At 36.7% G+C, this 24,153-nt stretch overlaps 1 protein-coding gene across 10 annotated transcripts in view; it reads left to right on the top strand.

The window, feature by feature from the left end:
- PARD3 (par-3 family cell polarity regulator) overlaps nt 1–24,153 on the top strand; it is a 734,935-nt gene that overhangs the window by 693,182 nt on the left and 17,600 nt on the right. For all 10 annotated transcript variants that reach the window (XM_058181713.1, XM_058181712.1, XM_058181707.1 and 7 more), the window contains one exon: nt 19,332–19,446. In XM_058181713.1, the coding sequence (XP_058037696.1) occupies nt 19,332–19,446 (115 nt within the window). The remainder of the gene's footprint in view (nt 1–19,331; nt 19,447–24,153) is intronic.

Raw genomic sequence — 24,153 nt, 5'->3', positions numbered from 1 at the left:
CCACAAAAGAGGTCATAAAATCAGGTCTGATCCTAATGTAACTTGTATACAATTATTACAATTTATGACTGACATTGGGTTCAAGGACTGCCTGTATATTTTGGAGTACCTTTAGTCCCTTTCTTAAAATCCAACACTCATATGGAGAAAAAATAGAATAAAATAGAATTTTTATGGAATAGAATTTTTATTGGCCAAGTGTGATTGGACACACAAGGAATTTGTCTTGGTGCATATGCTCTCAGTGTACATAAAAGAAAAGATACGTTCATCAAGGTACAACATTTACAACACAATTGATGATCAATATATCAATATAAATCATAAGGATTGCCAGCAACAAGTTATAGTCATACAGTCATAAGTGGAAAGAGATTGGTGATGGGAACTATGAAACGATTAATAGTAGTGCAGATTCAGTAAATAGTCTGACAGTGTTGAGGGAATTATTTGTTTAGCAGAGTGATGGCCTTCGGGAAAAAACTGTTCTTGTGTCTAGTTGTTCTGGTGTGCAGTGCTCCATAGCGTCGTTTTGAGGGTAGGAGTTGAAACAGTTTATGTCCAGGATGCGAGGGATCTGCAAATATTTTCACGGCCCTCTTCTTGATTCGTGCAGTATACAGGTCCTCAATGGAAGGCAGGTTGGTAGCAATTATTTTTTCTGCAGTTCTAATTATCCTCTGAAGTCTGTGTTTTTCTTGTTGGGTTGCAGAACCGAACCAGACAGTTATAGAGGTGCAAATGACAGACTTAATAATTCCTCTGTAGAATTGGATCAGCAGCTCCTTGGGCAGTTTGAGCTTACTGAGTTGGCGCAGAAAGAACAGTCTTTGTTGTCTTGAATGGGAAAAAAAAAAGAACTTGAATGAGCCATAAGGTGTAACCTGCTTTGTTTAAATCTATGTACTGCCATGAATTCACAAAAATATATTAAATAAACCACAGGCTCATAATCCTTTCTTCTATTAGAATAATTGCAATATAATTATAGTAGTTTTCCAAAAGATTATTCAGATAATATTAATCCAATGCAATTAGAAAATATTTACACTAAACCCAGAAATTCGTAAGTTGCAAATTAAAAATATTAAAAGTTCCTAAGAACTAGATTGGGAAGAATCTATAATGTAATGGAAGAAGAAAAGAAATAAAATAGTTTTCCATTAGCTAAAACAAACAAACATTAGCTAAAACAAACAAATCTAAGAAAACATCTGAAAACAACAACTTAATTATGAACTGTAACTTTACAGTGGTTAGGACCATGATGGTGAACCTATGGCACGCATGCCAGAGGTGTCACGCAGCGCCCTCTCTGTGGGTGTGCGAGCTGTCACCCTAGCTCAACTCCGCTGTGCATGTGTGCTCACCTGCCACCGGCCAGCTGGTCTTCAGGTCTCTGCCGACATGCGGGGGTGCACATATGCGTGGGGTGTGGGACGCCTGTGGGAGGGGTGGGGCGCATGCAGGGGCACATTGCATTTGGGGATTCATGCATACATTCATGCATGTGCGCTCTGGGCACTTGATTCGGAAAAGATTAGCCATCACTGGATTAGGAGATGCTATGGATATAACATCCATAACGTTAGATATTATGTGAAAAATTATGATAGGGTTTGCTTTATCTGTGTTTATCATGGTTATCCAAAAATAAATTAAATATGAGAAAGGCTTTGACTACTTTTAAAATGCGTCATCATCAGTAATAGCAGTAATAGTAGTAGTAGCAGTAGTAGTAGCAACAGCAGCAATAATGAAATTTGAGACTGACCTATTCGGGCTTCTCGAATAATCTTTAAAAGTATTACTTTGGTCTTACTAATTTCATAGTAATAATTAGGATGTGGATTTCTTCTATCAAGGTTAGAGTCATTATTATCTTTCAAATATTATACTTCCAAGTGAAATTGATGGCATACAAACTTGATAAATATATATGTATACACTTAGGGGAGTATATCTATAATTCAATAATACCTATGATATTACATGTCATTTTTAAATATATCTCTATACTGTAAAACCAAGAAGAATGAGACAGGATGAACTGTATATAAATACCAGTAGGAATATAATGTGTTTGATCTTCTTATATAGATGTTTGCTTAACTGTAAGAATCCAATGTATAGAGTACCATGGGATCTTAAGTATCACCGCATTTTATTCATGAAGAGGGATCAAGGGATTGTTTCAAATAAACCTCACTAGATTTCCTAAAATACAATAGCAGTGGCAATTCTGTTGAACATGATGACTCTGGTTTGATTATAATGGGCATATATTATATATTCTATACTTATCAAATATGAACAAAACAAAACTTTAGATATTGCTATATTGTTCAATAGCATACAATGAATATATTTCAATTAAATGCAGTGGATTTCAGAAGGTCCTATTAAATTTCTCATAATTTTTTTTAAAAAGTTTTCATTTCAGTGGGTTATTGTATATAAAAGCAGTTTGATAAGATACTTCAAGTAGATCTATGCTTTTTAAGGTCCTTACTCCACAATTTCACTTTGATCTATGCTGCAGAATCAAAACTTTGTGAAGTACTAAATATAGATGTGTCAATATTCGTTTTCCAGTCCTACTTTTTAAACTTGGGAATATTTTTATATTGTTTGTAGTTAGAATAGTTCATCCTAGTGGGCAGTCACTTAAATATCAGCCAGCAGTGTGCTGCAGCTGCCAAAAAAGCCATAGTCCTACCCTGCATTAACAGAAAGTTAGAATCAAGATCAGATGAAGTATCAGTACTTTATAATGCCTTGGTAAGGCCACACTTGGAATACTGCATCCAGTTTTGGTCACCACAATATAAAAAAGATGTGGAGACTCTAGAAATAGTACAGAGAAGAGCAACAAATATAATTAGGGGACTTAGGGCTAAAACATGAATGGTTGCACGAATTGGGTGTCTAGTTAAATGAAAAGAAGGACTAAGGGAGACATGGCAACAGTTTTCCTATATCTGTAGGGCTGCCACAAAGAAGAGCGAGTCAAGCTCTTCTCCAAAGCACAGGGGCGTGGCCAGCGTCACAGGTGAGACGTCGCAAACCCCGATGTCTCCGGGGTTTGCACTGATATCCCCCCGCCCAGGGGGTCCGTCTGAACTTTGGATCAGACCATAGCTGCCTTGAAGGGGCAGCAAAGAGTGGGGGAGCTGCCGGAGCAAATGGGAGATGGCAAACTCCCCATAGCTCCAGATCTTTTTCCCCGACCCAGCGGGGAGGAATGCAGCACCATAGTCCATCATGGCAGCTGCACCAAAGCCACAGCGGCTACAAGAGCGGGCAGGAGGAAGAAGCATCAAGAAACAAATTGTTGAAGTTGGGTGAGTGATGATCTCACGAAGAAAAAATAAGAATTTAAAATAGACACAAGCTTTGGGGAGAACTTGTAGATTGGCGACTAATTGAATAACAAGTGAAAGTGAACGTCAATTTGGAAAATATACATTCGGGAAGTGAAAGAGAGAAGAAAGGGCTTGGAATGGAAGCAGAGCCCCATTTAAATAAAGAAAAGGAAAATAAATTTTTTCCAACTAAACAATGGTTTGGAGATTTTTGGAAATCTTAATGGATTATTTTGGAAACTAAAGAAATAGAAGAAAAAAATAAAAGAAGCTATTGAACTGTTTTTTATGCAAATATCTCAAATCCCTCTGTTTTAAATTTATGGAATAATCAATTTATCAATAGGACATAAGAATTTAGAAGATAAATAAATACGATTAAGGGGAAACCTTGGAAAATTGACCTCCACGTACCAAAGCATTTGAGAACAAAGGAACTTTATCACCAAAATGGCTACCTATTATTTGTGAGCAGTAACTGTTTCAAAAAGGGACATCTAGAGGCATAGGAAGACAGCTGGAGGATTGGTGTTGCTGGGATTACACAACAGCTTTAGAAGAGAGTTTCAGAAGGCGTGTCTTTGAACTATAGAAATTGAATTCCCTATTTAAACAAGAATCCAGAGGCAAAGAAAGTATGCAAGAATGGAATAGCAGACTATTCCCCATGGAGAAAGTGCTGTGGGTGTGGGCACACGACTTTTTTTTAAAAGGAATTTATGGCTAACTTTATAATTAGAGGTAGAGGAAAATAGCAAGAGTCGAATGGCTTTCTTGTGACTATTCCCATGAGAATTGATGTCGTTCAGCAGAGACCTGAAGACCAGCTGACCGGTGGGAGGCATGTGCACATGCGCGGCAGAGTTGACCTCTGACACGCATGCCATCACAGCTAAAGGCTTTCAAACTTTCTGTTCTTTTTCTCAGAAGTAGAGGGCAACTTGATGCCCAGCAGTTATATAAATATTATATTAAATAATATTATTTAATATAATATTTATTAAATAAATATTTATTTATATTTATTTAATATATTTATTATTTATATTTATTTTATTTATAATAAATATTTATTTATTAAATAAATATTGGATATTCTGTTAGCCAAAAGGAGATATTATACAACCACTTTAATTTTTATTGTGTACAGGTAGGTGTAAGTATCAGCCATAGTAACTATTCTATGTTGTAAAGCTAAATGCACTTTACAAATGCAAGCCATGATTTCAAGTCCCATTGAAGTTTTGAACATAGAACTAGCTTATCTCTGAAGAGACCCAATAAGAATGAAACCAGTTGTGTATTACTTCATATTTGTTAGTAACTATACAATAACTAAAGGCAGGAGGCTTGAGGCCTCTAGCATGAGGCTCAGATCAATACAAAACACAACACTGTCAAGTACAAGAGCACATTTTTAAAAAGGAAGGCATCCCTGGATAGCATCTATAAAGAAAGCTATAGGAAAGTCAGCTGAAATATCTCTGTGATAGAGCCATATTAGGAATAGTATTTAGACCTTTGTAGTAAAACAAAAGTAAACATATAATTTTTATTTTATTTTGTCTGCAGGTCTAATAAACCTATTATCTAATTTTTCAAAGAACAAGGAAACTGCCATTCCCTGCGATTTTCCCCCAATCTCCTTTATATTACCCAGTCCTTCTCCTGGTTTCATTGTCTTTATAGTAAACTTGTAGAGCTAACTTAATAATTGAAATTACATGACTATTGTATCACATCAATTGTTCTTTCCCTATCCAATTCTCCTATATTGTATTATAGTTATTATATATTTTCCAGGATAGCCTACTTGTTTCCCAATTCTCCATTCCACTGTCAGTTTGCTTACCTGACATTTTTCATTTTACCAATGTGTTGTTCTTATTGTGCCAGTTTCACATCAATCTAGCTGGCTGGATTATTTCTTCCAGAATAATTATGCCTACAGAATCCTTACCATTGGTTATATTTCTTGAATTATGCCTTTAACCTAATAAAGTGGTTAGTCCCAAGAGTATTATCATACATTAAATATTCTTTGTGTGGAATTCCTTATCATGAAGCTTTTTTTCCCCATAACTATTGCATTTTATGTTCATTTTTATAGAGTCTGGACCATGACTTTAGCACTTTCCTATTAATTAATGTTCTGTTTTTTTCAAATAATGACTATGATAATGATCTATCACTATTGTTGCAGGTAAACTAAGAGCTTATGCACCAGAGACAAATTCCTTGTTTGTCAAGTGTGTCACACTTGGCCAATAAAGAATTCTATTCTGTTCTATAATGAATGAACTGTTGGCTTCATCCTTTGTTAGAACATTTTAACCAAGTATTCCTCCTCTTAAAAACTTACCTTGAATCATATTTCCCCTGTTCTCAATTAGGAAGAGATCTTTCAGAACTTGTTTTAGTTTTCTCCCTCTAAACATTTCAGGTATACACAAAATACAGGTACCCCCGCCCTCATGATCGTAATGATTGGGACCAGAACTTCCATCATTAAGCAAGGTTCAGTGAATCATGCCTGATTTTACAATCTTTTTGCTAAGGTTGTTAAGCAAATCGCTGCATTTGTTAAAGTGTATCGTAGAGTCATTAAGCAAAGCCAGCTTCCAACAGTGACTTTTCGTTTGCCAGAAGCTAGCTGCAAAAATCCCAAATTGCTAGGAAGTAAATGTGAGATGGTTGTCAAGTACTTGAATTCCAAGCATATGACCGTAGGGATGCTGCAATGGTCATGACTGCAAGGACCATTTGTTAATCTTTTTTTTTTCCAGTGCTGTTATAACTATGAACAGTCACTAGATGAATGATTGTAAGTTGACAACTACCAGTAAATTTCAGAATTAGATATTTTGTTGCTCTTATAATAAGTTACAAGGAATCTTTTATTTACAGTCACAATTAATGCCAAAATTTCTGCTGCTAAGCAAGGCAGTTGTTAAGGGACTTTTGCCCTTTTTTCCAACTTTTTTGCCAAAATTATTAAGTGAACCACTGCAATTATTAAGTGAATCATGTGGTCATTAAACAAATCTTATTTTGTCAGAAGTTTGCTTATCAGAAGCTGGCTGGGAAGGTTACAAATGGTAATCACATGCCCCTGGGACAGTGCAACTGTCATAAATACATGCCAGTTCCTAAACACCCGAATTTTGATCATGTGGCCATGGAGATACTGCAACAGTAGTAAGTCACTTTTTGCAGTAACATTATAACTTTGAATAGTCATTAGATGACTGATTGTAAATCAAGGATTACCTATAATTATAAATTAATAAATCATACTAAAGGAGCTGGATATATTTAGCCTAAAGAGGAGAAGGGGTAACATATAGCCTTCTTCCAATATTTGAAGGGATGTCATAGGGAACAGCGTGTCGATATATTTTCCAAAGATATTTCTGTCCATCTGTGCAGGACAGAAACAATGGGAGGAAGCGTATCAGAGGGAGATACAAAGTAGATTTAAGGATAAATTTTCTGACAATAAGAACTTATTAATCAATGGAACAGTTTGCCTCCTAGAATTGTGAATGCTCCATCACTGGAAGCTTCAAGAAAAGATTGGAAAACTATTTGTCTGGGATGTAATAAGGACTTCTACCTTGGGATAATCTAGGCTAATCCAAAATTTGAAGTTAAATTGGTTACATCATTTGTCATAGTGTGTTTTCAGAAAGGTCTGGAATCCATTTAATAATGAAAGTGTTGCTTGAGTACTTTATAGTTTGACCATTTGAATGCAGTTTCTGCAATAAAAACTGGATTTTGGGAAGAGTAATTCTAAAAAGTTCTATTTTAAAATTCATTTATGATTAGTATATAAATTCATTTATGATTACTGACAAAAACATCAGCTTGGCATACATATATAGGGCAGTTTTCTACACTTAAAGGAACTATTAAGCTGCAATGCTTCATAATTGTTCCTGGAATTTATTCTATTTCATCAACATCTTGACAGCCATCTGATTTAATAAAGTTTCTCACAAACAAGAAATTAATTAATTAATTAATTAACAAGTCATTCAAGTCATACATTCAACTCCTATAACTTGTCTAGCAGAATCAATGACTTTGGGCAGCTTAGAAGTTTAGAAATATAAAACACTTTTTAAAAACAATAAAAAGCATTTTGAGATCAGTAAAAACCAATTTAAAAAATAAATAACAGAATAATAATGATGTAATATAGGAATCAGACTTCCCCTACCTTAGTTGTATATTTTGCTCTTATATTTGCATATATTTGCAAAATTCACATATTCAGGCTCTAGTGTGAAATGTATCATCATCTGCTAGCAATGTCTCTCTGGATTTTGTGTAGGACAAATGGGACAGACTTTGCACAAAAGAATTAATGGATGCAAGTTTGACCTCAGAACTCAAAATAAGGACAAAGTAATATCAGGACATTTTAACCTCCAGGATGCTCCATTACAGGTGACAATATATAGCACAGTGGATTTATTCAAACACTGTGTCAAAACAATACACCATCTAAAATCCACGAAGATGCCATTTTAATGTCAAATGAAAAATTGTCTGCACAAGTCAATGGAGATACTTCTCTGAAAAAAACAAAACCTTTCATAGTAGTATCAATTAAAACCCATAACATTATAAGGTTGCCAATTCCCTCCCAAAAGACAGTTGATGTGTTCAATGGAATTTCTTTCTCCCTTTTTTTGCATTTATTTTTATTTGCTACTAAAAACACTAATTATACTATTTAGAACAATTGGAGGTTTAATGGCATCCACTAGAAAAGTTATTAAAGCTGAAATCCAAATCAACCTTATTCAATAGCTCCTATGTTGCTTTATTAAGGAGATTCATTTTGTTTTGTTATTATTTGTTCCTTCATTAAGAGCATAAGACTACAAAGATGGAGACCTATTTTCTTGCTGAGATCCTCATTATTCTATTGAAACCTGTCAAGAGCTGCATTTTTTACTAAAGCCAAACTGGGAATGAAAAAAAAACTATTACTTTTATTTAGTAAACTACAATAAGAGACATGTTTCTTCCCAAAGCTTTGTGTCCTTTGTTGAATAGTTTTTATGCGTTCTATATTGTAATTTTGTGTTATTATAGTATATGTGTTTTTCATAATAAATGTGTGCCACCCCTGGGAACTTTTGTAGTTTAAGGGCAGTTTAGTTTTTTAAAAAAAATAGTTGTTCAATGGAAGGGTTTTTTTATTTTATTTTATAAATTCCCTTAGCATGTTCTTTCCCAAGAAAATCCACTCAAATAAACATGGAGAACCACAAAAAGGATATGGGTCTCTTGAATAATATCTTTTGATAGTCCACCCAGGTCTTAGCTTATTTATTGATGATGAACCATACAGATGTGCTGAACAGACAGGAACAAAGAGAGTAGCACTGATTTTTTTACTCCTTTGTCTCAAATTATTATTGTTTGAATAATTCATTCAAATCTCTCAGAGCAAATTGCCGCTCTAGCAGCACGAGAGAATGAAAGCATGCATGAGACTATGAAAAACTTTGTACCTTATAAATAAAAGTATTTCCCAGTATATCCTGGTCTGCCCAGTATTTTGTACCCCCTTTTATCAACTTTGGGGCTGTTACAGTTCTTATTGAGGCTAGGAGTATTTAAAGTCAGATCTTAATCTAAGCAATATCTTTTAATAGCAATATCTTTTAGTTTCAATGTTTGTTTGCTAAGGTTTTTAAAAAGAGCAGTCATATACTATATTTAAAAAGTATTTCTTATATTTATATTGTAGCTTTCCTCCAAAACCAATTTATTTATGACTATAGATACATTATGCTAAAAGACAGACATTGTCCTAATTTTGTTCACCAAACTGATGGCTAATAAGAAATATCTGCAGATATGTTATTGGAATTGAGATTTAACTCTGTCTGCACCGAATATCACTGTTTCTTATTAATAAATGGTAGAATTGTAAGTGTTTTGCAATTGCCTATGATTATACTTGACTTATAACAGTTTGTTTAGTGACTGGTTAAAATAGCACTAAAAAAAGTGACTTATGACCGTTTTTCACATTATGACTGTTGCAACATCCCCATATCATGTGATCAAAATTTGGATAGTTGGCAACTGGCATATTTATGAAGGTTGCTGTGTCCTGGGGTCATGTGATCACCTTTTGTGACCCTCTGATAAGCAAAGTCAATAGGGAAGCCATATTTACTTAACAACCGTGTTACTAATTTAACACGGGGTCTCCAACCTTTGCTGGCTGAGGAACTCTGGGAGTTGAAGTCCACAAACCTTAAAGTTACTAAGGTTGGAGACCCCTGATTTAACAACTTAAGGACTGTAATGATTCATTTAGCGACTGTGGAAAGACAAAAGTTGTAAAATGGATCAAAACTCGCTTAACAAATGTCTCACTTAGCGACATAAATTTTGGGCTCCGTTGTGGTTGTAAGTCAGGGTCTACCTGAATTTTGTATATTTGGATTCAGAATCCTTTGACTCAGATCCAATTATCTAATATCATTACACTATTCTCCACTCCTTGAACTTTCACTGTGTTGAAAGAAATATGGGAGATGTTTTCTGCTTTTCTGTTTTTAATTCATAGGAACTATTTTGCAAGTATCAGTAGTCTAGTTAAGGGGAGGCAGAGAATGCTGCGGGTCCCATCCCCGAGGGAGATACACCTGATTGGACCCAGAAGAAGGGACTTCTCCGTGGTGGCTCCCTCTCTCTGGAACATCATTCCCCCAGAGATTAGAATGACCCCCACCCTAATTCTCTTCTGGAAGGTGCTGAAGACCTGGTTCTGCCAGCGGGCCTGGGGAACCCAGAGAGGGATGGAGCCCATTAAATGGCTCGTGTAATTGGCTGTCGCTGGGGCGGGTGGTGAGGGTCGGGGTGATTTTATTACATTAATTTATTTGATTTTTTATGAGTTTTACTGTTTTTTAAATGTGGTTTTATATATTCTGTTAGCTGCCTTCAGTCGCCATGGGCGAATAGACAACAATATAAATCTAATAAATAAATAAATAAATAAATAGAAGCACTAAAACATTTTGTTATCCCAGTAATAAGTACAATAATAACATCTATTATAGATTGCGAGGTGAATACCAATGAGCAGTTCTGTTATTATTTTAAATTAATCTGTTTTAAAATAAAAATCTGAATTTAGCCACCACAATACTTTTGAAAAAAAGTTATTTTTTTAAAGAAAAAAGCATCAATATGTTCCCCACGATTGAACATTTTTATTCAACTAATATTTTTATTATTCCATGTTTATTGTAGGATCCTAAAATAATTGCTCATTTCTCATCCTTTGTCATAAAGGAAAGAATTCCCCTGAAGAGTGTTCCCAGTGTGAACTCTGACAAGCTAATAAGGAAGAATGATGGAAGCAATAAAAACGAATCTGGGGTGCATTCCTTTGATTTACTGTTATAAAATGATGGGCCTGTTACAAAATGAACTTGTGTTCCTGAACATTTGGGATATGACCCAGACTAACCTCTCCCTTAATTGTAAACCATCCAAATAATCAGGTTGAAACTTAATGACATCTTAACAGCTTCTTTTAAGTCTGGACACGAGAATGGTGTGTTTTTAATTCACTATGATTTACTACATTAAAACTGGTGTGAAATGTATGACAAATTGTGGCCACCAAAGGGGGAAGTGGATGTTTTCAGCTTAAAGAAAAGACAAGCTCTATAGAATTAGCATAAATTTTCTTTGGATGATACTCGCTTTCCAAAAATGCAGGTGAATTTGCTCTAAAAGAAAAGTCAAGGTGAGTGAAAACTTCCCAAAGCATCTGAGTTTATGCTTTCAGAAAGCTGATGTGTTTCCTAGGTTTTAAAGCTACCCTTTAGATGGAAATTTGTCCGTTGTGTGAATTTCAGTGATTTATATATAATGTGAAAATATTTTTCTGTTATATTAAATTGATCCATGAATTTAAGTACGAGAAGAAAGTAGGGGCATTAAGGGATATATATTCTAGTAGTCATCTTGGAATATCTGAGCTAATAAACAGGGATTTTTATGTATCCTGTATAATGAAAGTAAATATATACTGGGGAATAACATGCAAAATAGAATTTAGATTTGCAAGTGTAATGCTCAGCATTCAAGAAGCTGTCCTTGTTAGAGAAACTAACTTTGCATGCATAATCAGTTTGAGCTAAAACATTTAGTTTGTGCATAATTTAATTCAAATGCTTATTCAACATGTGACATTTTTACTGTGAATTTGCAGCCCTGGATTGCCCTTAAAACTCTATGCTGCTAGCTGATCAAATTAAAGACAGCATAAGTAAATTCAACAAAAACATTGCTTTTATCTGCAGATTAGTCATTTATTTCTTGTGTTGTTCTGAACGTTGCAGTCTTTCTCGCATTTCAAATTCTTTGTTCCAATGATAACACAAGTTATAAAATTTTAAAATGGTTCAGAAAATAACTTTAAACAAAACTGAATATACAGATACAGTGTTCAGGTAGAAGGACTAAATAACATTTAGAAAGAGCTAAATGAAGTCTCGACATCAAATCTTGTTTGTCAACATTTGTACTTTTTTGTGCCTGACTCTTATGACTCAGTACAGTGATAAGAGATAATTTAAATATTTTATTTGGCAGGAACATAATTTAAAACAATAAAATATAACTGATCAATGGGATCTAATTTTATATATCCTAAAAGCTGTATAGCTTATGTAGCAATAAAGGTAAGGTGAAGAAGAATGGAGAGGCAACAATGAAAAGTGCTTGTCTTTAATATCATTTTTATTTCAATTGTTTTCTGTTTATATCAAGGTCTCTTGGACATTTTGAGGTAATTAAAATAATGGACAACTGCAACACTGGGCTTTGTAACTTACTACTGCATTCCCCTGTAGTGCTAGAAAAAAACCACATAGCTAAAGGGTGTATTGAAGAGGTATCTCAGCAGTTCTGCTAAACTCATATAGACAAACCGAATGCGACTGAATAAAAACAAAATTTCAATAAATATTTGGAGGGATGAAAAAGCCTTCTATTATATGGAAGAAAGCAGTGGGTTAATCTGTGCGTTTCCCTAACTTATTTTATCCTACTAAGCAATGACAAGAGAGCTCCAATTTAACATAACACATAGGTTTCTCTCAACTTTGCCAACCATGCATTCTGTGACTGTATGTATTGGCAGCAGAGTGGAGGTTTCATCACTAATAAACAAGGCAACCTTTTAAAAATTCATTGTAAACAGCCTGTGTTTCTCTTTGCTTTCTGTAGATAAAGGATACACAATAACTTTTTTTATTTGCATAAACTGAACTCTTTAAATGAAACCAGAGCATATAATTAACACAAGTTGAGATGGTTTGTTCACTAGTGGTAGGACACAAGAACCCAATTTATAGGTAATCCTTGCTTAATGAGCAATTGTTTGAAGTTATGATAGACACTACTGTAACTTACTTACAACCCAGTTCCAGATTTCTCATGGTTACACACCACCATTCCTATGGTCGCATGATCATATTTCAGGAACTTCACAACCAAGATACCTTTATAGTCCATTGTAGTATTCCATAGTCATGTGACTGTGATTTACAATGTTTTTGCATGGAATGCTCGCTTAACTACGAAAAATGCAAAATGGAATCCAGTAACTTGGATACCCTGGCCTATGACTATCATGACTTACAACGGAAATTCCAGGGTCCATTATGGTTGCCTGTATTACATCCACATATTTGAGTTTAAAGACTTTTCTGCTGCTGGAGAGATTATGTGAAAATTCGTACTCCCCCTCTTCCTCCTCTTGCTGTGCATTTCTCAGTTTTGTGTAGACAACTTCCACCAAAAAGAATTATTTGCTGAGTTTGTATTTGTTTGCTGGTTTTGTACTGTACCTGTAATGTTATTGCTTGTTTGGCTTTATTGGAAAGCTTCTTTTTGTTTTGTTTTTCTTCTCCTCAATCTAATCATTTTTTTTCCTTCCCAGAGCTTTAGTCATTCATACTCAGTAACTTGTCGGTATCCACTTTATCACCCTGACATCTCTTTGTTCGGCAACTCTGTACTTCAGTCCATGACATCATAGTGAGATACCACTTAATGATCTGAGTCTCTAAACAGTATTGCTCTGAATTCTAGTTGCAGGAAATATGTGACAGATCTGGCCTAGATGAGCATTGCTTACACTGCTGTTTTCAGGACCAAGCAGGGGTTTGCACATGTCAGTCGCACTCATGAAACTGCTGAAGCTGCATTTTAGTAATGTGCATTTGGCAGACATCAAGTGAGAAGAGGTGAATCTGGTGCAAGTTGCCCCATCACTAAGACGGTGAATCTGGGCTCAACTCACAAACTCATGGCTAAATGAGTTTAGCCATTAAAGCATTTGATTTTATTGAATAATGTCAAGTCTTTTTTTTTTTTTACAAAGAGATGGGGCAAGAGATAGAGGAAGAAAATTAAATTGTCCCAGAATTAAACACGGATTCAGGAATGTGGTTATGCTAGACATATCTACATCCAAGCAAAGAAACTCTTAGTCAGATTAAAGCCAGGCTAAAAACAGCTAAGAGATGAACGTATAGCCCTGGCACTTCCTTTTACACTTTCTGAAATATCTTTGAACTTGAATATATGAAATAATGTTTCTTTCCTTTAAGTTTGCTTGCATTAAGATCTTCCATTGAAGCTTTAGCCCAGAGGTGGAACGCTTCTTGCTCTTAGTGGGTACCTTTGGACTTCTCAGAGAAGAGTTGTTGATGCTTTTATAAAATGATTGCATTACAAGTTTTCCGTATTCACAAAACAGCTGGTGAGACAGAAAACAATCCATTCCATAGCCTCTCAACCATTACTATTTTAGCATTTCTGGTCAGTTCTGCCCTCTTTCAAATAAAACACTGTAATGATTTTTCCCCAACTTTCTACTCTTTTGACCTACATTAGGGAAGCAGTCCATTTATTAACTTTTATCTAGAAATTCATCCAGGCTCATGTTGTATCCCTAAAATTCCAAACAGCATCTGTGGTTTTTTCTCCTTTGTGACTACAGAATGATGGAGGAACGTCCATGATTTATCAAAAAAACAAATGTAAGAATAGTTTGCCACATAGCTAGAATATTTAAATTGTCTAATTGAGAGATTAAAGGGTGCAACAGGTGCCTTAAATATCAACACACACCCCCAATACTTTAGAAAAGGAAAAAAATGTACTGCTAAAGAAGAATATTTGTAGGTCAGGGTTGAAATGAGGGGTACTTACTAGCGTTGATGATGTTACCTAGTTTGAGTAATGAAACACCTGCAAGTAAACAACCAAAGTCAGAGAACACCAAGAACCTCTGAAGAAAAATTATAGCTGGAGTGTCCAAATAAGATGCATGAGCCAATCTCAGCTTTTTAACTTTTTCTTCTCCTTCATAAAATATGATAAATTTTTAGGTTACATAATTGTACCTTGGTGTCCCAGCTATCTGTTCATTCACTCAGGTGTGGTGAAGGATTTCCAATGTGGAAGCAAAATTCATTTGCTTTTTAGTTGATGTAAAATGGAAGGACCATCATTATGTCCATTGCATCTAACAGATAAACAAAAAATCTTGGGTGTGCTTGGCTGATTCTCTTTTTCTTTATACGCTGGAGGGATGATTTTTGGGGGGGCCTTACAATAATCTATTTCTTGAAGTTCTCAAAAATAAGAACCCAAGGTTCTTATTGGTCATATTATAAAAAGCATAATATTTTTCCTATTGTTAGGATGTGCCAAATAATTTTAGATCATCCAGAAATAATACTGCAGGTCTGAAGTTTGTTAACTGAAAAGTAATTCCACTGAATTTGATAGATTGTATTTCCAAAATAAGTGTGCAGAGAACTAAGCTTTCATATCAAGTCAAACTTTATTACGGCCTTTAGACTAGAAAGGGACATATCTATTCTTGTGCGCGCATGATATGATTTCTGATAAATGTTGTAGGGGTTTCACATATTGAAATGTATCACATGCCTATTAACCTTTTAACACTAAACTGATAAGTTCAAACTACTTGTCAGAAGCAGACTTAAGTAGGAAGTTCTTGACAAGGAAACATTTTAATAGTGCCATCTGTAAATTAAGTTGAGGAAACTCTTTGAAATGAAATTCAGACATCTGCAGAGTACCTGAAATGAGTAACAATTAACTGTCACAGGGAGATCTCATTAAAAGATATTTGCCTTTCTTTTAAAAATCTTTAATGCATTCTTCACATGCCTACATGCCTTAAATGCAGATAGTAATAGAAGAATGAATGTTCTTATTTGTTAGGGAAATTTTATTTGGGTTTTTCAACTGATAATGCATGTATATAAAGCATGATTTATATGTATGCATGCTTGTATATAAAGCATGATTTGTGTCCATGCCTCTGAGCCTTCTGAATACCAGCTGGTAAGTGTCACAAAGCATGCTGGCTGAGTCGAGTTTTTGAACCCTTCTGATGCAAGGCTTCTTGTTACATTCTTATGAATTAGATCAACTGAAGAAAGCTTAGAAGATGTATATTTGTTTTAAGTTTGTGTTTACATTAAGAAGTGTTTCTTTCACCAGAATCTAAGCATTTGTGGTAAAATAACAAGACGTATACATACATACATACATACATAAATACATACATACATACATGTAGGTCTTGGCATTTTCAGGTCATTTTCCATGTAAGCTTGAAAGTATCTTGGCCACATTTTGACGAGGTCTCACTCATCATCTTCAGGCTGGTGCTTTCGGCTTCAAGCTTCTGTGGGCAAAGCGTGGTCGGAGCTGCCGTCTCTTTATAAATACTAGTGGGGAGGTGGGGAGTGTTGCTGTGAGCAGGTTGCTTGGCTGTGTGGTTGCATCTTGATTGGTAGATGGAGTGGGTGTTTGCAGATTGGTCGAGTTGGGGAGTGTTGCTGTGAGCGGGTTGGTTAGCTCTGTGGTTGCATCCTGATTGGTAAATAGAGTGGGTATTTGCAGATTGGTCGGCTGTTTTGTAGCATCCTGTGTGGATGTGGTCCTGGTCTTTTGTTCCTGAGCTTTGGTGTTGTGGCTTCTGAAGTTCTGTGATGTGATGTCTTGAGCAGATGGCTGTGATGCAGCATCCCGGGCCCTGGTCTGGCTCTGAGTCTGAGGTCCTGTCATGTGTTCCTGGTGTGTGTCAGCCTGCTTTGTGTGGGGATTGGAGGGGGGCACAGCAGCCAGTGTCAGCATGGTCTGGCTTCTGGATGGTGGTTGTGTTTCATCTGTGGGATGGGTTTGGGTTTGAATCTGGTGAGGATGATTGGTGGTGGCGTTGTCCTGGGTCTGGGGTCAATTTTCATGGCTGGGACCCATTTGTTGACCAAGGCTGGCTTCCAGATGTTTGGTAGGCGGGAAGTGTCGTCCCGTTTGTTCATATTGTGGTGATGTTTCTCTATTTCAATGGCTTCCATAATTATTCTCTTGTTATAGTGTTCAGTTTTGGAGATTAATTTGGTTCCTTCAAAATCAGTTTCGTGTCCTGTGGTTTTAAGGTGCTGGAAAAGGGAGGAGTGTCAAGGTTCCAGAAAAACCTCTTCTGCATAAAAAAAACTCAGAAGCCATTGTTTTCCAGAGTTCTTTACTAGCATGAGGAAACTGGCACACGATGAGTGAAATTCCAAAACTGAATTTCTGGATTCTTTTCCCAGTTATACAAACCCCAAGAGTCCCACCCCCCTGACCCCTTTGATGGTCACATGGTCCCACGTTCTCCCAGTTCATTCGAATATCTTCTTGCCACTCTTCCTGCAGATGTGAACACCATCCGACCTTGACCGCTTGAAGAATGTTACCATACCCCTCAGCCCCCCTTCCTCCCCTCAGGGGAAAAATGTGGCAGCGTCTGGAACCCTAAAGTCTAATATGGTTTCCAGGCCTGACAGGCATCCCCCCTTGGAAAAGAAGCTATATCCTAGGAAAGAAAACAAAGAGTTGATAAAGAAGAGTGTCAGTGGTCCACACTTCCCTTCTACCCCCAAGAGGTTTTTAGGTTTGTCAGGGAAAGTGTCGTGAAATTGTTTAATCAAATTGTCCGCATTTACTTTCCAACTTTTGACCCAAGTAGATTCAGATAATGGATATCCCTTCCAGTGGACTAAATATTGTAATTGACCTCTGTATAGTCTAGAGTCAAGGATTTTCTTGATTTCATAGTGGGTTTCACCTTGGATTATCAAGGGTGGTGGGGGAGCGGCAGGTTGAGGTCTCAGACCAGACTGTCTAGCAGGTTTTAATAAGCTGGTATGGAATACCGGGTGTATTTTCCCCAACATTCGAGGGAGCTTGAGTTGGACGGTAACGGGATTAATAATTTTTACAATGGGGAAAGGACCCAAAAATTTTGGACCAAATTTTCTGCTGGGTCTCCGCAACCTGTGGAGGTTGCAGAGGCTGGGGCCCAGCACCCCCCTAACGGGCCCCCTCTGAGCAGAGGAGAGGGTACCGTTAGCAAAAGAAAGTTAGGAGTTTTGGAATAATGTCAAGGTTCCAGAAAAACCTCTTTGCATTGAATATCTTCTTGCCACTCTTCTCCTATTAGTTTGTCCAATGTATGTGGCTGGGCAGATTTTGCATGGTATTTCATAGACTCCTTGGTTTTCTAGATGGATCTTGTCTTTCTTAAGATGTTGGCTCTTTTTTGGTCTGTGCAGAAGGCTGTCTTGATGTTGTGTTTGTGGAGAATTTTGCTGATTTTATCTGTGGTACCTTTGATGTACAGGAGGAGGGCAATGTCATTGTCTTGTTCTGTGTCTTGGTTCTTGGGCAGTGTCTCCCTTTGGATTAGGCTAGTAGTTGTGTTTCTTTGGTATCCGTTGAAGATTAATACATTTGTGAGAGTGTGTAATTCAGTTTTCAGGTGATCTTTATCGGCTAGGCGTTTGGTCCTGGAGATGAGAGTCTTGGCTATGGAGCTGATCTATGCAGGGTGGTGATGTGATTGTGCATTTAAGTAGCGGTTGGTGTATTTTTTTTCTGGTAGATGGTGTGTCCTAGGGAGCCATTGGTTTTTTTGTAGATTAGGACGTCCAGAAAGGGGAGTTGGTTGTTAGCTTCTATTTCCATAGTGAATTGTATTTTGGGGTGTAGGCTGTTGAGATGTGTGAGGAAGTTGTCCAGTTTCTCTTTTCCATGTGGCCAAATTACGAAAGTGTCATCTACTTATCTAAGCCAGAGTTCGGTTTGAGTTCAGATTTATCTAAAGCGTTGGTTTCAAAGTATTCCATGTATAGGTTTGCGATGACAGGTGAGAGAGATGATCCCATGGGTGCTCCTTCTATCTGTTTGTATCTTTGTCCGTTATGGATGAAGTATGTGTTGGTTAGGCAGTGGTTGGTTAGATCTAGGATGTGTTTGGGGGGGTTGTATTTGTTTTGGATAGCTATCAAGGCTTCTTTAATAGGCACTTTGGTGAAGAGGGATATGACATCGAAGCTCACGAGTAGGTCGCTGGGTTGTAGGTTTTGTTCCTTTATTGTTTCTATGAAGTGGAATGAGTTTTGTACGTGTGATGTGATGGATTCTGTGTAGGGCTGAAGTTACACAGTGTCACAGAATCCAACACCTCACACGTACAAAACTCATACATACATACATACACACACACACACACACACACACACACACACACACACACACACACACACACATATATATATATGAATGATTTTTTTCCAGGAGGCTGCGAAAAACCATCCATAATGTATTCCTTATTACAGTAGCAACATAACAATGTGTGCATTCCTTATCCAAAGTTTTGTTTAATGCTGTGCCTGATACGGCATGAACGTTTTAAGATGTTGTAAGAAATAGAATTAACTCTAAAATTCTTACTATAAATACTAATTCCAACCAGGACAAGAAAACTTTAGGATTTGAAGAAATAACTCATCACTTATGTTCTCATGTCTTACTTTGTAACAGATCAGCTCCAAGCAATCATGACCGGATACAACGATTAAGGCAAGAATTTCAACAAGCCAAGCAAGATGAGGATGTGGAAGATAGGAGGCGTACTTACAGCTTTGAACAACCATGGGTACGTGCTCACTATCTGAGTATAGCAAACAGCAAAGTCCTAAGGAAGCTATCTTAGATTAAGTCAAATATAGACAGCTATTTTGTCTGTCAATAGTAGTTTAGGAGAGTTTCAGGATAGAGTTCTTTTGGTCCCAACTGGAAATGCTAGAAAGTGCGCCTTGTAATTTTTGCATGCAAACAAAATATATTCTTCTGTAGTTCTATATCCCATTCTTTGATTTGGTTAAGGCATTATATTCAGTTCCTACTGGAAACTGATTCCATGTCTTGAATGACCTTTTAACCTATGACTCTTTGCCTTTCCATCTGTGGTGCAACATTCCTAATTTTGTTTTGGATTGTGCTCTGCCATCTGTCCCTTCTGTAAAAGGATATTGTCTGGCCTGTTGGAAGCCATTCCTGGGTCACACAATTGATGCTGACTAACTTATCTGCCCTTTAAAGGATGTCTCTAGGGGATTTCTGTTGGCGACACTGAAAAGAACATGATTCTTTGCTTGTATAAGCTGTATAGACTTAAATAAAACATGGTAGCATTCAAGACACCTTTACTGGTTTACTTGGATGCATTTTAAACCATGCATTACGTGTGTGTGTGTGTGAGAGAGAGAGAGAGAGAGAGATACTGGCAGAAATTGAATGGCACTACTAAACAGCTGCCATAGTGTACAGTAACTTTTGTGTAGAATATGGGCCAGATTCTACAACATTCAAATAGAAGATCCCACAGAAGATCATGGAGAAGAAAGCTAAGGTCCTGTGGGACTTCCAGATCCAGACAGACAGGCAGGTAGGTACTGGCCAATCAACCAGACCACAGTAGCAGACAAGGACCAGAAGACAGTGGTGGTGATAAATATGATGGACCAAGTGACAGCAACATCAGGAAAAGGAGTATGAGAAGTACTAGGAGGAACTAAAGAGGATATGGAAAGTAAAGGCCAAAGTGGTCCCAGTGGTGGTAGGAACACTTGGGGCCATGACTACTAAGCTGGGAGAGTAGCTCCAACAGATCCCAGGAACAACATCAGAGCTCTCCATCCGGAAGAGTGCAGTGATAGGAACAGCTAAGATCCTGCACAAAACCGTTCTGCTCCAATGGCCCTGGTAGAGGACTCGAGATTGAGGCGGATGCATACCACCCATAAGGATGAGAAGGGGCTTACTTTTGTATATAGGTATGTAGGTATAAATATATATGAGAAAGAAAATTATATGTCAAAATTTGCAGTTTGATTCTGGCCATCCAGCCGGAATAGACTATTTATTTATTTATTCATTTTACTTTGCTTATATGATTTTGCCTCTTGAGTCCAAAAAGACACGTAAGGGTTTTTTCTTAAAAAAAATTAGTTTTCATTAAGTGCAGAGGGGAAAGAATCCGTTCTGAACCTCTGAGATTAAAATTTAACTCACTATTGAGAGAGGATGTTGCTGTTGTAACTACACCAAATAATCTGTAACCACCCAAAATTTGTTGGGCTACATCAAAATATAGGTATATATGTTTATACCTATGTAACGAAACCAGCCCTTGAAGCGAGTTTTGAAATTAAAGGGGGGAAAAAGTCATCAGCATGTTCAAAACTGGAAGAGAAGGAAACTTGTCCATATGCAGATTTATGCAGAGCAGGCTCTGCTCCTTGCAGCTTCAGGCCTTATTCTCTGTGGCCTCAGCAATGTTCCCAGTTGAACAAGGATGCTTTTTAGTAACCTAAATTTTATTTATGTGGCAGCTGACATTGCCTAGGTATCCTAAATGAAAAGAGAGGGAGAGAGAGACTTAATTACTCTGTGGTAATGCTGTCAATTTCCTAACCTAAGGTATTTGAGTTCACAGAAAGATCTATCAGTATATAATACAGTAGAAGTTGTAGTAACGAGGAAAGCTATCCCATAGACATATCTCCTTTGTGTGTGTCTTATTTCAAATTTTCTATTTTCTTCTGAACTTCTCCTTTCCTCCTCCAGTGTTGATCTCAAATATAGCATTAAAAATGTAGGGAACCAATGACTCTTACATCAGCCTGCTTAAATCAGTTCCTTAAATCAAACTTAATGTAAAAGAGATACAGACTTCCTTTTAATATTCTGTTATAAAATATTGTATGTTCTTCATAAATTAATGTAATGAAACATCTATACATACGTTATTTTAATGGGTAAACTATTTTGCTATTGGCCTTGTTAGATACAGAAAAGAAAATTCATTAACTTTTAAAAAATGTTTTCTGAAAAAAGAGGACTTTCTACACCAGAGGATGAAGATCGGCTGGACAAGCCCGAAATGTGATAGTGAAGGATCTTGGGAAAACTATCTGAGAAAAATGAAAACCTTACTACTGTAGGTCATGGCCCAAATGTTGTCTATGCAAATATGAATAGCGCCCTTAGCAACTTTAGACAGGCAACCGCGGCATGCTTTATAAGCAATGACTGAATGTGGACAATTATTTAGATGACAGGTTGATTACCTCAAGAATGGAATAATTTCCTGAATTGTAGGTCAGAAGCCTGACCTTTTTTTCTCTCTCTTTTTTCCTCACAAACAATGGGGAGCTATCTCCCTCTGGAGTAATAATGAAAATGAGCTTAAAGAGTCTGAAATTGTGCTTAATATAGTTATATTTATCCTGAGCTTTGGTGATTCTGGGCTGCACATGTAGTTTTATGTACAGACACGCTCATTTAGCAAAGGCCATGTATACTTTAGGATTAATTTTCTCCCTCTTATGTATTGTCATCTAGATAAGATCATGATACTTGGAAGGGATAAAACAATGATCTCATCCCTTTTGAGATCACACAATGTAGCTTTAGCACTGAGGAACTAAAAACCCATCTCTTATAGCAGCATATGTGACTTTAACCTGTTGGCTTAAAATTATAAAGGTGTGTGCTTCAAAATGCACCTAAATACCAAATACCAAATAGAAACACAGAAATGGAATTGGATATTTTACCTATAATCTTAAATCCTTTCTTTAGTTTATAACTTGGGTTACAGTCTAAGTGTTGGAGAAAAAAAATCACCTACATATCTGCCTGTTGTCAAAGCTGCTATATAACTTGATGGAATTAGAGAGTGGTGCCAGATGCTCTTTTTACAATGAGAGGATGTAGAAAGCTTAGGACAGGGCTGTCAAACTCCTGGCTAGTGGGCCGGATGCGACATGCGCTGGCGACGCCCACGCCTAGTTTAGCGAAGGGGGGAAAAGTCACGATGTGTCATGTGACGTCCCTGTAACGATGTGAGTTTGACACCCCTGGCTTAGGACATGAAAGCTTTACAGAAATAAATTTGCATGCATATATAATGCTATAGAGAAAAAATCTCTCCAATTCTTGAGGGAAAGTAAAGAAAGCCAACTTCCATTTGTAAAATAGCAAGGTCTCCCTGTCACTCCTCTTCAATTTTAATGTGGAGATTTTGAGCTGAATTCTAACAGCAGAACAATTTATGCTGTCTCAGCCATATTTCCCAGGATCTGTTGCTTGATTATAATGGTCCTATTCAGAACATAGCGAGCAAGCATTGATTGTAAACTAGGTTTCATTATGACATCTTTGGCAGAACTTTTTCCAGTGGCTGAGGGAGAATGGCACTTCTACCCCAAAATATCTGCTGGTCCAATAATTTGTGAATCCCTGCCTTGAAGGCAGTCAGTCCAGTAACTTTAATGAACACAGACATTCTTATTAAAAACTTTAAAATGACAGTTCCTGAGACAGCTAGGCAGTATACTTGAAGTTGAGGGCTCAGGGTACAGGTATCTAGGGCTTCATTCTTGTTAAAATTATGTTTTAGGTTCTTAGTCATAGGATCTTTTTAAGAATACATACAATCATGATTCTCTAATACAGTGTCTTGTGTATAGTGGAAATAGCTTCACAGGTGTCATAGAAGGGAAATATCCCTTCTGGGTATAGCTGAATTACAACTCTTGTTAATTTTCTCCATTGGCCATGACAAATGAGCATGCTAGGAGTTATATTCAAGTATTAAGTGTCCATCTTTGGTTTATACGTAACCTATCTCTGATAACATCATTGAATAAGAAAGTCATGGGTTTTGTATATGAGAGTTTTTTCCCCCCTGTGCTTTTGAGTCAAGGCTGATTCCTTATGACTGCCTGGACAAGTTCCTGCAATTTTCTGGGTAAGATTTCAGAAGTGGTTTGTGATTGCCTTCTTCCAAGGGCTGTGAAAGGATGACTGGCCAAGGTCACCCAGCTGGCGTTGTATGTCAAGTAGAACTAGAATTTATAGTCTCCCAATTTCTAGCCTGATACCTTAACTGCTGCTTGTTTTAACCATCTGTCAGGCCTCCTGTAGGCCAGGAGATTCCAGGAACACTATGTTATTGTTGAAGAATACTTTTGAAGAAACTTCAAATTTCTTCCTGATTCATCTTATACTAAACAAAATAAAGGCACGGTTCTTTAGAATTTCTTTTTCACACTTGCTTTAATTTTTCGATTGAATAATCTTTTTTTCAGGTCTCTCTAGCAGATAATTCCTTCTTCCCACTCTTAAAAGCTCTTTCATACTTTCCTGAAGGTCACTTTAAAATTCCTTAAACTATTCACATACACACTCTATCATCTATCTGTCATTCATTCATGAATATGTATATATGTACATGTTCAAAACATTAAATAGTTTTGATAAGGTAGGCAATGTCTTCAAGATGACTTGCCCTCAT

Source organism: Ahaetulla prasina, chromosome 4, assembly GCF_028640845.1.
Source record: "Ahaetulla prasina isolate Xishuangbanna chromosome 4, ASM2864084v1, whole genome shotgun sequence".
NCBI classification, from domain to species: domain Eukaryota; kingdom Metazoa; phylum Chordata; class Lepidosauria; order Squamata; family Colubridae; genus Ahaetulla; species Ahaetulla prasina.
This window is presented reverse-complemented; position numbering and strand designations above follow the sequence as displayed.